Here is a 12,177-nt window from a genome sequence, read left to right as displayed (position 1 = left end):
CTGTTGGTTCTCACAAGTATTCACCTCCTACATCGTTCCCTCGCTCACCTGGAGACCGCTGGAAGCACTGTGAGAATCATGTTCTTTGATTTCTCCAGTGCCTTCAACACTATTCTTCCCTCGGTTCTGAAGGACAAGCTGGTGAACTCTGGAGTGGACCATCACCTCACTACCTGGATCCTGGACTACCTCACCGACCGACCACAGTATGTGAGGACTCAGGGCTGTGTGTCGGACAGGGTCGTCTGCAGTACGGGGGCCCCACAGGGAACGGTTCTGGCTCCGTTCCTCTTCACCATCTACACTGCAGACTTCTCCCACAATTCCACCCAGTGCTTCCTGCAGAAGTTCTCTGATGACTCTGCAATAGTCAGCCTCATCACTGATGGGGACGACAAGGAGTACAGAGGACTGACTCAAGACTTTGTGGACTGGTGCCAGCTGAACTACCTCCAGATCAACGCCAGTAAAACCAAGGAACTGGTGGTAGACTTCCGCAGGCACAAGCATTCTCCACTGCAACCACTGAACATCCAGGGTATGGACATTGAGGCTGTGGACAGCTACAGGTACCTTGGTGTTCATCTGAACAATAGACTGGACTGGACTCATAACTCAGACGCCCTCTACAGGAAAGGGCAGAGCAGGCTGTACCTGCTGTGGAGACTCAGGTCGTTTGGGGTGGAGGGCCCACTCCTGAAGAAATTCTATGACTCTGTTGTGGCTTCTGCTATCTTTTATGGTGTGGTCTGCTGGGGCGGCAGCATCTCTGCTGGGGACAGGAAGAGACTGAACAGGGTGATCCGAAGGGCCAGCTCTGTTCTAGGATGCCCTCTGGACCCAGTGGAGGTGGTGAGTGACAGGAGAACGGCGGCTAAGCTGTCATCCCTGATGGACAACATCTCCCACCCCATGCAGCAGACTGTGACAGCACTGAGCAGCTCCTTCAGTGGGAGACTGCGGCACCCACGGTGTGGGACGGAGAGATTTCGCAGGTCTTTCCTCCCCACTGCTGTCAGACTCCATAATAAAGACTTTAACTGATCAAGCACACACATCCATACATATGCAATAATACTAAGTGCAATAATCCTTTCTGTCATCGTTGTATTTTTACTCAGTTGTATATAGTATTTGTATTTGTATTCTATTTTTATCTTATTGTATATTTATTTTATTTTATTCTACTGTATATAGTATTTTATTTTATTCTATTCTGTACAGTTGTGTACTGTATTTATTCTTATTGTATTCTAATTTTTGCCTCATAACTTTTGCACTGTCCACTTCCTGCTGTGACAAAACAAATTTCCCACGTGTGGGACTAATAAAGGTTATCTTATCTTATCTTATAGTAGAATGCACATTTCAGTCTTCACAAAGATAGTTAGACAGGAACACACACACACACACACACACACACACACACACACACACACACACACACACACACACACACACACACACACACACACACACACACACACACACACACACACACACACTTACCTGATGGGACTGAAGGGAGGTCCTACAACTCCAACTCCAGGAGCCACCGTCGTCAACTTCTTGGTTGTGCTGCCACTCTTCTTCAGGTCATCCACTGCTTTCTTTATCACTTGAGTCCAACTAAAAATATGGAAATACGGGGGGAAAATTATCCTGCGCTTTGAAATCAAAAGGAAACATGATTTATGAATACAATTCTCTTTGGTATTTACATTTTTACTTCTCCAACAGACTGAGCCACTAGTTCATAAATCTGAGCGCCGCTTTCCCAGGTAAATATCACGTAGAAAGCCTTTCGATCTGACACAACAGGAGAAAACAGCAATTCAAAGACTTATCTTACGATTAGAGTGACTTGCAAACTACTGTACTGTGGTGCACTGCTAACCTGTGGCCACATCACGGAGAAAGACTGAGTCCAGCTTAATAATTGGGCTCAGCATCAGCTTGCCGTCCTGTGCAGCGATGTTACTCTTACTGTGGCATTTGACGACCATCTTGTCATCCTGCTTCTGGAGGAGCACCAGTAAGTCCGCAAGCAACACACATTGCACCTCTGAAGGACAGGGAACAGAAAGAGTGGGACCTTCTTGCTGCGAGGCAACAGGCCAACCATTATGCTGCCTATTTGATTCTCATTAACTTGCCAAATTTCGGTAATTCAACTGAAATAATGCTAAAGGGGAAGTAAATAAATCACTATGTCAGTCTGTTTCTTTGGGGTTTTTTTTGCCGATTTTGATGTTCATAAAAGAGAAGTGAAAGACATAAAATCTGTATGACGTTCTACAAAATCTTTTCTTCCTTTTAAAAATCTTTTTTAGTTTAAGTGTGAAAAGTATTACTTTGCAATATATTGAAATGTTTGACCTTGTTGCTGTGAAAGAAAGGCCTGTAATATAGCACATATTTACCAACGGCCTTTTCTTTGGTGACTTTCCATATCAGTGGGCCTTCATAAAGCATCTTCTTCTGAGTCAAGTCAATGTTCTAGTACAGACAGGAGGAGAATAACATGAATATGTTTCAACAAAATCTTGGAGGAAAAAAAAAGGAATATTGCAACACTGTGTGCAAAAGACAAGTTTAGTTGAAAGAAACCCACCCTATATTCACTATAGAGCTCATTACTGGGTTTTAGTCCTGATGTGTCTAATTTGCGCTGGTATTCCCTCAGAGTCTGGGAGCAGAGAGAATGATTGTGAGTCAGACTGTGGTCTGTTTGATAACATAGCACAGAAAAAGATGTACTCTTATAAGCAGTGAGCTAAAGAAGTCTCAAAATTCATTTACAAAACTTCAATTGGTGCCAAGTTACCACGCAGCTGTTGGCTGAGTGATGAATTGAGCATTTCTTACCAACAGGTTTTCCATCACTTTGACTTCCTCATTGACGTGGTTGAGGATCTTTCTGCAACACTCTGCACTCTTCTCAATTGCTGCCTTCTCCGTTAGATCCTCTGCAGTTAGAGAGAAATACAGAGATGAGAAAAATATGTCTTTAACAGCAAAGCCCAGACAAAAGCCATAAATCAAGAGTGTAACAAAACACAAACAAAAAACCAACAAACAAAAAAAAAAAAAAAACCCACACCAAAACTTTCCATTGGTCCTCCTCGTGGTACCAACTTTCTGGTCACAGAGTCAAAGTACTCAAGAAGTGTTATGTTATAGTTCATACATCAACACCTGCAGAAGGGGGATATACTTTGAAGCAAGAGATGACAGCTATCATAAGGGCAATTAGTAACTTTCTTTGTTAACTCTGGCTTTCTTCCTTAGCTTTTGGGGATACTCTACGATACTCTTGGGGGCACCCAATCAGGGTGCTGCCTATTTCAGTGAGTTGTTTTGATGGAGGCATTGAAGAATATAAAAGATTTACTGCAATAGAACTCTGTGCTGATCCTTCAAACGAAGGAAGACAGGAATCCTGCTGAAACCTCTTTAGGCTGTAAATTCTCAAGATATGTTTATTTTACTTTAATGTCCCTTAAAGAACATCACAGTTCTATGCATTTTTAATTCTCTGTGTCACAGATTTAACAAGTTGCTGTAAATACTCTTGAGTTGTGCATTCAGAGATGCTCTTTTGCATATCTTGATCGTAAAATGATTATTTTGGCTACTTTTCTATCAGCTTACAGCAGTCTGGCCGTTCTCCAATGACCTCTGGGTGTTAGGGCTGTGCGATATGACCAAAATCTCATATCCCGATATAGGAATTCTATCGTCCCGATAACGATATAAATTACAAAAATGTAAACTGTAAATTCTGTGAATCTCGGGCAGCTCGACTTGCGGGAAGTGTTTCCAGCTGCGCGTCATGTAGCTGGAGTCGAGTGTTTTAACCGATGCATGAAACGATACATTTTTAGTCATAAGTTGTAACGACTGCCGTTTCCTTTGTGAGTATTTAATACACAGCGTGCTGCGGGGAAAAGCCTGTTCTAACATTTGAGTCTAAGGTTTATTTTTTAGCACCTGGCTGCTCTTTTTTATTTCTCATCCGTAAATAATCTGGTCTTTCACGTGATTCGGTTTATTTTGAAAAGTCTCAACAGGATCTTGAGCTTTATTGTGAAAGGTTTATGTGAAACATGGTGTTACTGTTGTTGTTGCTAACCACAACGCATAAAAACAGGCGCTTGCCCGTCCGTAGTGTGGTTATATTAAATATAAGAGAAAGAGAGAACTTCAAGAAATTAATATAGCCACTACAGTGACCATCAAAACGATGAAAGAGAGGGATGATCTGATATCCTCGTGTTGGTGTTGTTCCCAGACCATCATTCTGATTGGTCACTTGCAATGTTGATCCTGGAACAACATTTTCATGATGGTCTGGGAACAACACCAACACGAGGATATCAGATCAACCGAAAAAATATTGCCGTAAACAGTTTATTTTGCGACACCACGAAACAAACGATAGCGTAAAATGAAACAATAGACGTTTTTACATCGTCATCCGATATATATCGTTATATCGAACAGCCCTATCTGGCGTCAACCAGGCATTTTTGCTTAGAGAACAACCACTCAATGAATATTTCTCTCTTTTTTGGACCAGTCTGTAAACCCAAGAGATGGCTGGGCAGGAAAATCACAGTAGAGCAGCAGTTTCTGAAATGCTCAGACAACCTCATCTGGCACCAAAAATCATGCCAGATTCAAAGTCATTTAAACCACCTTCCTTCACCATTCTCTTCCTTGGCTTGTTATGTATATAACAAACAGAGCATTATATAAAGCAAGTGAGAGAGAAAGAGATTCTGAGCAGGAGGGAAATTCTTATGGATCATGCACGTGCACGTTCATGTATCACACCACAAACATCTATCATAATCATTGGTGATGGTGGTACTTCCGATTACATTTTCAAACCCAGATATACAGCATTATATAGCTGAGTAATATGATGATACACAGTGTAATAAAAATGCATTTGACTATCTTATATATCAGGAAAGAATAAATGTAAAAAGTAAGAATGTAAAGAAAGTAAGAATGCAATAAGTTTTACAATATCGATGCACATATACTGACACATGAAAGTGAGCAACAAACAGGCCAGGGACACATACAGACACACACCTGTGTTCTTTGCGATATTCTCCAGCAGCAGTGGGTACTTGGTCAGCCTCTGCATCTCTATGGGAATGATGTCCTTGAGCTGCAGCCTACGGCACTGGGGCTTACTCTCCGCCTCCTGAGACAGACAGACACACACACACACACACACACACACACACACACACACACACACACACACACACACACACACACAGTCAGACTAGAACACCTTTGTCACATTTTGCATTACTTTGCATCTGCAAAGTGCGTCCATGTATGTGTCTGTTCAATCTTGGGGGATATGTTTGTGTGTATGTGGTACCTGTATGAAAATGTTGAAGCGTGGATCTCGCTTCTGCCTGGTCTTGATCTGGTCCAGGGCCCATGACTGGTGGCTGCAGAACCTTGCTGTCAGTTTCTGGAACCACTCCCCCTCTGTACCACCAAACTGAAACACACGTGCACACACAAACATTACAATCAAAGATTGTGTTGTGGCTAGTTGGAAAAAAAAAAATCATAATAATGAAGTGAGTCAAACTCGAGAAGTGCAGAAAAGGCCAAAATCCTTGTTGCATTTTTACAGTAATATTGTGTAAAATGAACTTGTTGGCACATACTGACTTTGTACAATATGCACAGAGAGAAAAGAGAAATATTGTATGATGAAATGAAGTGAAAGACTGTGACGACTCACTCTGTTGAGCACTGTGGTGCTGATGGATTTAACTATGAAGTTGTTATCCAAACGCTGTTTCTTAAGGCTCTCATAGAAGTTACCTGAAATTGAAAGTTAGAAAAAGACAACTGACTTATAAGTAGATAGTGAACATATTCTCTTTCCTAACACTGTGTTGGCAATTCAGGCAGCACTATGCATTCGTCTTGTATCTACACTTGGTACTATTGGCCAGAACAAATTTAGCATCATGCTTTTTTAACGACAGTGCCCTCAATTGCAGGTAGTACATGCAGTTAGTGATTTCACTAATGAGTAAGGAAGAGTGTTATTTGCATAATGGCATATTCGTTGAAGGAAGGGTGCTATATTCAGCTGTCTGGCTGTGTTTACAAATGCTTCTTTGCAGCAGCCCTTACTGTGCATTTCAGTGATCTCATCAAGGTTGGGGAAGACGGCGGCCAACTCAGTTGAGGTCAGAAGCTCCTCTCTCTCCAATGGTCTGACAAAGATCACCTGAAGGACACTCAGCATTCGCACATGTGCGTGCTCTGTTGTAAACAACTCTGAGAGGAAAGACAGTAGTAAAAGTATGAGTGATTAATAGGAAATTTAAATATAGTCTATATAACAAACTCCTCTATCGTCTCATCAACTGTTTGTCTCTCTCTAATTACCATTTATGACTTCTTGCATTTTGGTCTCCTTCTTGGTCAGTTTGGACAGAGCCTCAGGAGAGGCCAGCTCCCTCCAGTTGGGTGGATCAGACTCAAACTCCTGCAGCCGCGGATCCACCTCCTCCACCTGCGGGAAAGGGCTGGTGGGGGAGTGGCCAGGGTCTGGGGCAAAACTTAGTCCTTCTGGGCTGAAGAATGAATGTGGGGCGAGAGGGATTACTTCAGAACAAGAACTACAGCTTAGACGAAATGCGACCAGTCAGTTATCAAATTATGTGACTCTTTCTGGCAGCACAGCTGGAGGCTGTTGGCTGTGGAACAAAAGTAGTTGTGAAACAGCTGGTCTTTCTAAATGCATATCAGGGACATGTTAACATTAGATAATCTAGGTAGTAAATGTTCACTGAGAATAACACGATTTCAGTAGCTTGTGATAATTCACCAATAAATAACAGGCAATGGCTCAGATAAAACCGAGATTTTTTTGGCTTTAAAGTGATTCAAGAATAATTGAGATTAAATCTAAACTTTGAAAAACGCACCATTTCCTATTACTGTATAAAAATATAATCAAAGAAGAAACTGCAAAATTCTTTACATTCGAAAACAGCAAGTTAAGCTAATAAAAGGGCACTTAATGTTTATCAAACGGTCAATATTGACCGACCTCGTTCCCCTAAAGAACCTCGTTATCATTGTAAAAGAGAGTGCTGTTTAAATGCTTCACTCCCCGATGCTCACAGCACAGGTCAACTATTAGAAAGCAGCCAATGTGTCAGGCAACTGTTAGTCAGTAACAGTGCCAGAGTGATCAATTTCAACAGGAGAAAACAGAAATGTGCCTTTTTAAATAATTTCCACTCATCCACACAATTAGCACTATTTTCCATGAATATTTAACAGATATTAACAGATATGCCTCCTAAGTGATCTTTACAGTGGTGAGCCAGGTGGCTTTAAGCCTTCAAAATTATTTTTTATTTTTAAAGTGCTTCCTGATTATTTCAGGACTGCAGCACTGTTCCTACTTCAACTTGACATCCTGTCTGTCCCTGCTGTGCACCTCACGAGGAAGAGAGGCATTAAGAGAAGGTTTGCCCATCTTACGGATGGAGGTGTTGGGGGGTGAGCGGGGCAGGTGTTGTTGTCGTGGAAGAGGGTGGCTGCAGGTCCACATCGCTACGGGAGCGAGACTGTTTGGCCCGAGAAGAGCCACGCCGCCGTGATGACTGTCGGTCCACTCGGGCACTTTCACTGCGTGCCACTTTCCTACTGAAGGGGTTGAAGTTGGGAAAGGATGTGGGAGGAAGGAGTCAGTTTGAGACAGAATAAAGAGAAATGACAGGTGGAAACAAAAGAAAGCAGCAGGAAGAAAAGAGGAAAATGTGTGGATTTTAAGAGGAAAAGGGAGGCCAGAGAATAAAAAGAAAAAACAGAAAACATAGTAGAAGGAAAAGACAGCAGATGTACGTAGCAGATGTACATATGAAGATGGGTAATTAGGATGATAAAGAGGATGAGATAAATCAATAGAGAATTTACACAAAAATATAAATCATATCAGCAAAAGGTAGAGAAAAAGAAAATGGATAACAAGCAAATATGCATGATATGACATGCATATGTTTAGATAGTAAAAGTATATTTCATACACTGCATTAAACTGCCAATCTACAAAAGGTATGTTAAACTAGCCAGGCATTGCTTGTACTTTGTGGACTATACTGTACAAGTTTCCAGTTTTGCAACTTTAAGCTATCTCAGCAGTTCTCCAGTTTCACACAACAAAAAATCCAGCTAATCTCAACAATCAGCTAATTCTTTCACAAGCAGGTTAAAAATGTTTCACCATGTTTATGTTACGTATCTGCAAAGCACTGTGAAGCTCAATGTGAGCATGTGCATGTGAGTGTTGTGTTCTGTGTTTGTGTGATATGCGATCAGTATAAGGCCTGAAGCATGTCCATGACTCTGTCAAGGCGCTGACACCCACCTTGTCTTCCGTCTGCAAAAACACGGGACACCACATTGTTACACACTCGCCTTTACACAACTATTGCAAGCCACAGTGACAACCATAACGTTCAAAAAGCACATCCCTCCATACTATCCTAAACTAATTTTAAAACCTCTGTCAGAATAGCATGCCAAAAACGATGCCAAAGCCCCTGGCACAACATTTAACACCACATACGGTGGAGACAAGCAGGACAAAGGACGGGCCCTGACCATGGCAACAGACAGAGACACCTTGAAAAGCACATAAAATAAAAAGCTCTAATGAACTAAAAACGCTGAACTAAATGTAGTGTCTATATTTGACTATTAATGTAATTACATAGTGTTAAGTTTTGTCTCAAGCCTGGCAGTAGAACAACTTGCCAATATTCAAATTCTTATAAAGCTTTTACTTTGGCTTAACAAGGCTAATGGCTGTGACTTAGAAAGAGTCAATATTGATGCAATGGCACTATTATGATCACAAATATGCAAGTATGGATAAATATGCCTTTTTATTGCCAACATGTACCTCAATCCCCCCCAAAAAAGATAGAATTGCACAGCGGATGTCTATATGCGACAAAACCTGCAATAAAGCTCTGCTGTAAACATCAACAAGAGATGCAAAGGACGCAGACACAAAAAACACAGAAGATATTTGAAAGAGCACACGTGCCATTATGGAGAAGAAAAAGGAGAGAGGGAATGAGGAAAGGAAAGGCAGAGTGCTGGAAGTAGAAGGCTGGATTTGGGTTCACCTGATCGGGGTCCATCTCAAGACTGAAGACTCTGTTAGCTAGCGAGCAATGGGCAGCATGACAAAAGCTAGCACACAGCAGGGACAGACTGCTGGGGGAGTTTTACCATGCTCGCCCCAGCCTCAGCAATTCAAACACATTTTGTTCCCCCACTTTACCCTGGTCATTCGTCTCCCATAAAGTCTAATTATAATCTGATTACAATCTCTAAATCTGTGAAATGCTTATAATCTCTTACTCATTACACTGCAGATATTATCTTACTCCCTAGACAATACTTGTTATTACTATCTCCGTCCTTCTCACCTTTCTTTCTCCACAGGCTCCTCAGGCGGGATGTCACTGGGTGAGATGGGCGAGATGGGCTCGATCAGCCCACCTGCAGGCCCAGAGGGCAAGTCATCTTGCAGAGTTGGAAGCTCTAAACGATTGCTTGGGACAGCTAGAAGAATTGAAAATTAAATTTAGCATTTTTCTGTTAAATAAAATTGACCTTCTGTTTTAAGCAAAAGAAATAATGGAAATCATTTTACAAGAACACATCAAATCACTCTGAAGGCTGGTATAATATAATAGTGATACAATTTTTATGTGCCCATAAAATGCCTGTGTGTTATATCTTGTGTACATTAGTACTGTCAGGGTGCGACTTTTAGGAGAATGTTAGAATTTAGCCCAAATCACAACATGTTTTCATTTTAGAAAAGAGTTTTAAACTGAAAACTATTTCTGGCCAGATAAATGTTTCACCATCATTTCAAATAATCTCCTGAAAAAGCATGTCATGACACCATGACAGCGGCAGTGCAATAAAATACTAAACAAGGACACCAAAACAACTGTGGTGTATCTCATTCATCAGTATCAATGAGCAACCTTACCATCACTGTGTGCCTCTATGGTAGTCGTGCTGGTGGCGTTGTTGCTTGGGGAATCAACATCTACCGCAGGTTGCACAGGAGGGACTAGACTCTGCTTCTTGTTCAACGATATAGTGGGAACTCCAGAGTCATTCGGGGTGGTTTTAGCACCAGGACCTTTGCGATCGACTGACCCTCTATCCCTGTCTGCTTGAGAGGACGAAGAAAAAAAACCCAAACAAACAAAAAACCATGACCACAAAGAACCTCATTCACTTAACAACAAACAAACAAACAAAAAACAGCACACAGCAGATTTTGTAAGTCAGACAGACAGGACTTCTGCAGCTAACAAAAGGACTGGTTTGAAACAAAAAGTATATCAACAATGTTTTTTAGATTAATGCAAGTCTCTGCAAGACACAAAACAAATGGGGAATCCTGAGTTAAAGTGCAAAGTCATCAACTACGAGATTTGGATGGGTATGGGTTAGGGGGCCACACAAGTGATTTTAGCCAACAAGGTCTAAGAGTTGAGGAACAACCATTTAGATTAGAAAATATTTATGAAAACTTATGACATTTTCAGTGTTTAAAGACTCAGTGCTAGTATAATATTTGTAAAGAACCACTCCAATGCACAACATCAATTAAACAATGCTCCACCCACATGCTTTGCTGTACTGATTCAGGACATGCACACATGCTTGCGGGTTAATTAGTACCATTCTCAATCTACAAGTTAAAAAGCAGAAGGGGAGGATTCTGAACAGTGACTACCTTCATCCACTTTAATTTTGGACTCAACTGTAACTGGAAAGAAGGGTAGGACAAAATATTTTCATATCCACATTATTCATCAACATCACTTAGCAAATTTTAAAAGTCAGTATATTATATAGTTTAGTATATTAATTATAACACAGGAAAAATAAAAAAATTTATACACACCCATCCAGTTTGGTAAAACAGGAAACACTCTTGAGCTTTTGGCCTTTGGGATATCATCCTTACTCTTGGGCTGCAATATCACCAGGTAGGAAATTAAAAAATAAGGTAAAATTAAAATAAGATCAAAAGGCTGAAAAAATACAAATTCAACTACAAAATGGTTTAAGAAGAACACTGCAGGCCAATAATTGCCTTGCACTGTTCTGATTGTTGATGCATTTATTTAGCTTTCTAATAGGATACCAATGCTGTCAGTTTACCTTACCTTAGTCTTTCTAGTGAAGAAACCTCCTTTGGACTTCTTACTGTCAGCTGCCTTGTTTTTAACCCCGAGGTGTTTCATGTACAAGACCACAGCATTAAAGATGGTTTGGCTAGTGGAGAAACAAGAAACTTGTGTTAATAATAATATATAGTTTTTAAACAAATGAACTTGCTTAAATTCCCAGAATATATATATATATATATATATATATATATATATATCTATATCTATATCTATATATATCTATATCTATATCTATATATCTCTATCTATATCTATCTATATATCTCTATCTATATCTATCTATATATCTCTATCTATATCTATATATCTCTATCTATATCTATATATCTCTATCTATATATATCTATATCTATATCTATATCTATATCTATCTATCTATATATCTATATATATCTATATATATATATATATATATATATATATATATATCTATATATATATATATATATATATATATATATATATATATATATATATATATATATATATATATATATATATATATATATATATATATATATATATATATATATATATATATATATATATATATATCTATCTATCTATATCTATATCTATATATATATATATATATATATATATATATTTATATATATATTTATATATATATTTATATATATATTTTATATTTAAAGTCCCTACAGACGCATGTGTCCTCACATTAATGGCAGCAAAAATACCAGTGTGCTTATTCTATCTCCAAGTAATACAGTTGAGACACTTGGTTTAAAGAAAAAAAAAAAAAAAGGACGAACTTTATGAAAGACTAGAAGGAAAGAGGGAGTTGGAGAATTGCAGATGTCCAGAGGAGGAGCATGAGAGGAGGAGCTCAGAAGAGTGGGAAGGGAAAAAGAAG

At 39.6% G+C, this 12,177-nt stretch overlaps 1 protein-coding gene across 9 annotated transcripts in view; it reads right to left on the bottom strand.

Moving 5' to 3' along the window:
* Positions 1-12,177, bottom strand: part of arhgef1 (Rho guanine nucleotide exchange factor (GEF) 1) — a 41,947-nt gene that overhangs the window by 5,830 nt on the left and 23,940 nt on the right. For 3 of the 9 annotated variants that reach the window (XM_076890104.1, XM_076890105.1, XM_076890109.1), the window contains 18 exons: positions 11,277-11,385; positions 11,012-11,081; positions 10,841-10,873; positions 10,082-10,270; positions 9,507-9,642; positions 8,435-8,446; positions 7,549-7,713; positions 6,442-6,629; positions 6,184-6,330; positions 5,783-5,865; positions 5,408-5,533; positions 5,107-5,221; positions 2,869-2,969; positions 2,615-2,689; positions 2,424-2,499; positions 1,898-2,065; positions 1,722-1,809; positions 1,510-1,629 (listed from right to left, as the gene is read on the bottom strand). In XM_076890104.1, coding sequence (XP_076746219.1) covers positions 1,510-1,629; positions 1,722-1,809; positions 1,898-2,065; positions 2,424-2,499; positions 2,615-2,689; positions 2,869-2,969; positions 5,107-5,221; positions 5,408-5,533; positions 5,783-5,865; positions 6,184-6,330; positions 6,442-6,629; positions 7,549-7,713; positions 8,435-8,446; positions 9,507-9,642; positions 10,082-10,270; positions 10,841-10,873; positions 11,012-11,081; positions 11,277-11,385 — 2,001 coding nt within the window. The remainder of the gene's footprint in view (positions 1-1,509; positions 1,630-1,721; positions 1,810-1,897; positions 2,066-2,423; positions 2,500-2,614; positions 2,690-2,868; positions 2,970-5,106; positions 5,222-5,407; positions 5,534-5,782; positions 5,866-6,183; positions 6,331-6,441; positions 6,630-7,548; positions 7,714-8,434; positions 8,447-9,506; positions 9,643-10,081; positions 10,271-10,840; positions 10,874-11,011; positions 11,082-11,276; positions 11,386-12,177) is intronic. The other 6 variants (XM_004550909.5, XM_076890106.1, XM_004550911.5 and 3 more) reach the window with 6 other exon arrangements.

This window comes from Maylandia zebra, linkage group LG11, assembly GCF_041146795.1.
Source record: "Maylandia zebra isolate NMK-2024a linkage group LG11, Mzebra_GT3a, whole genome shotgun sequence".
Lineage (NCBI taxonomy): Eukaryota > Metazoa > Chordata > Actinopteri > Cichliformes > Cichlidae > Maylandia > Maylandia zebra.
Note: the sequence above shows the minus strand (reverse complement) of the source record. Positions and strands in the feature narration are given on the sequence as shown.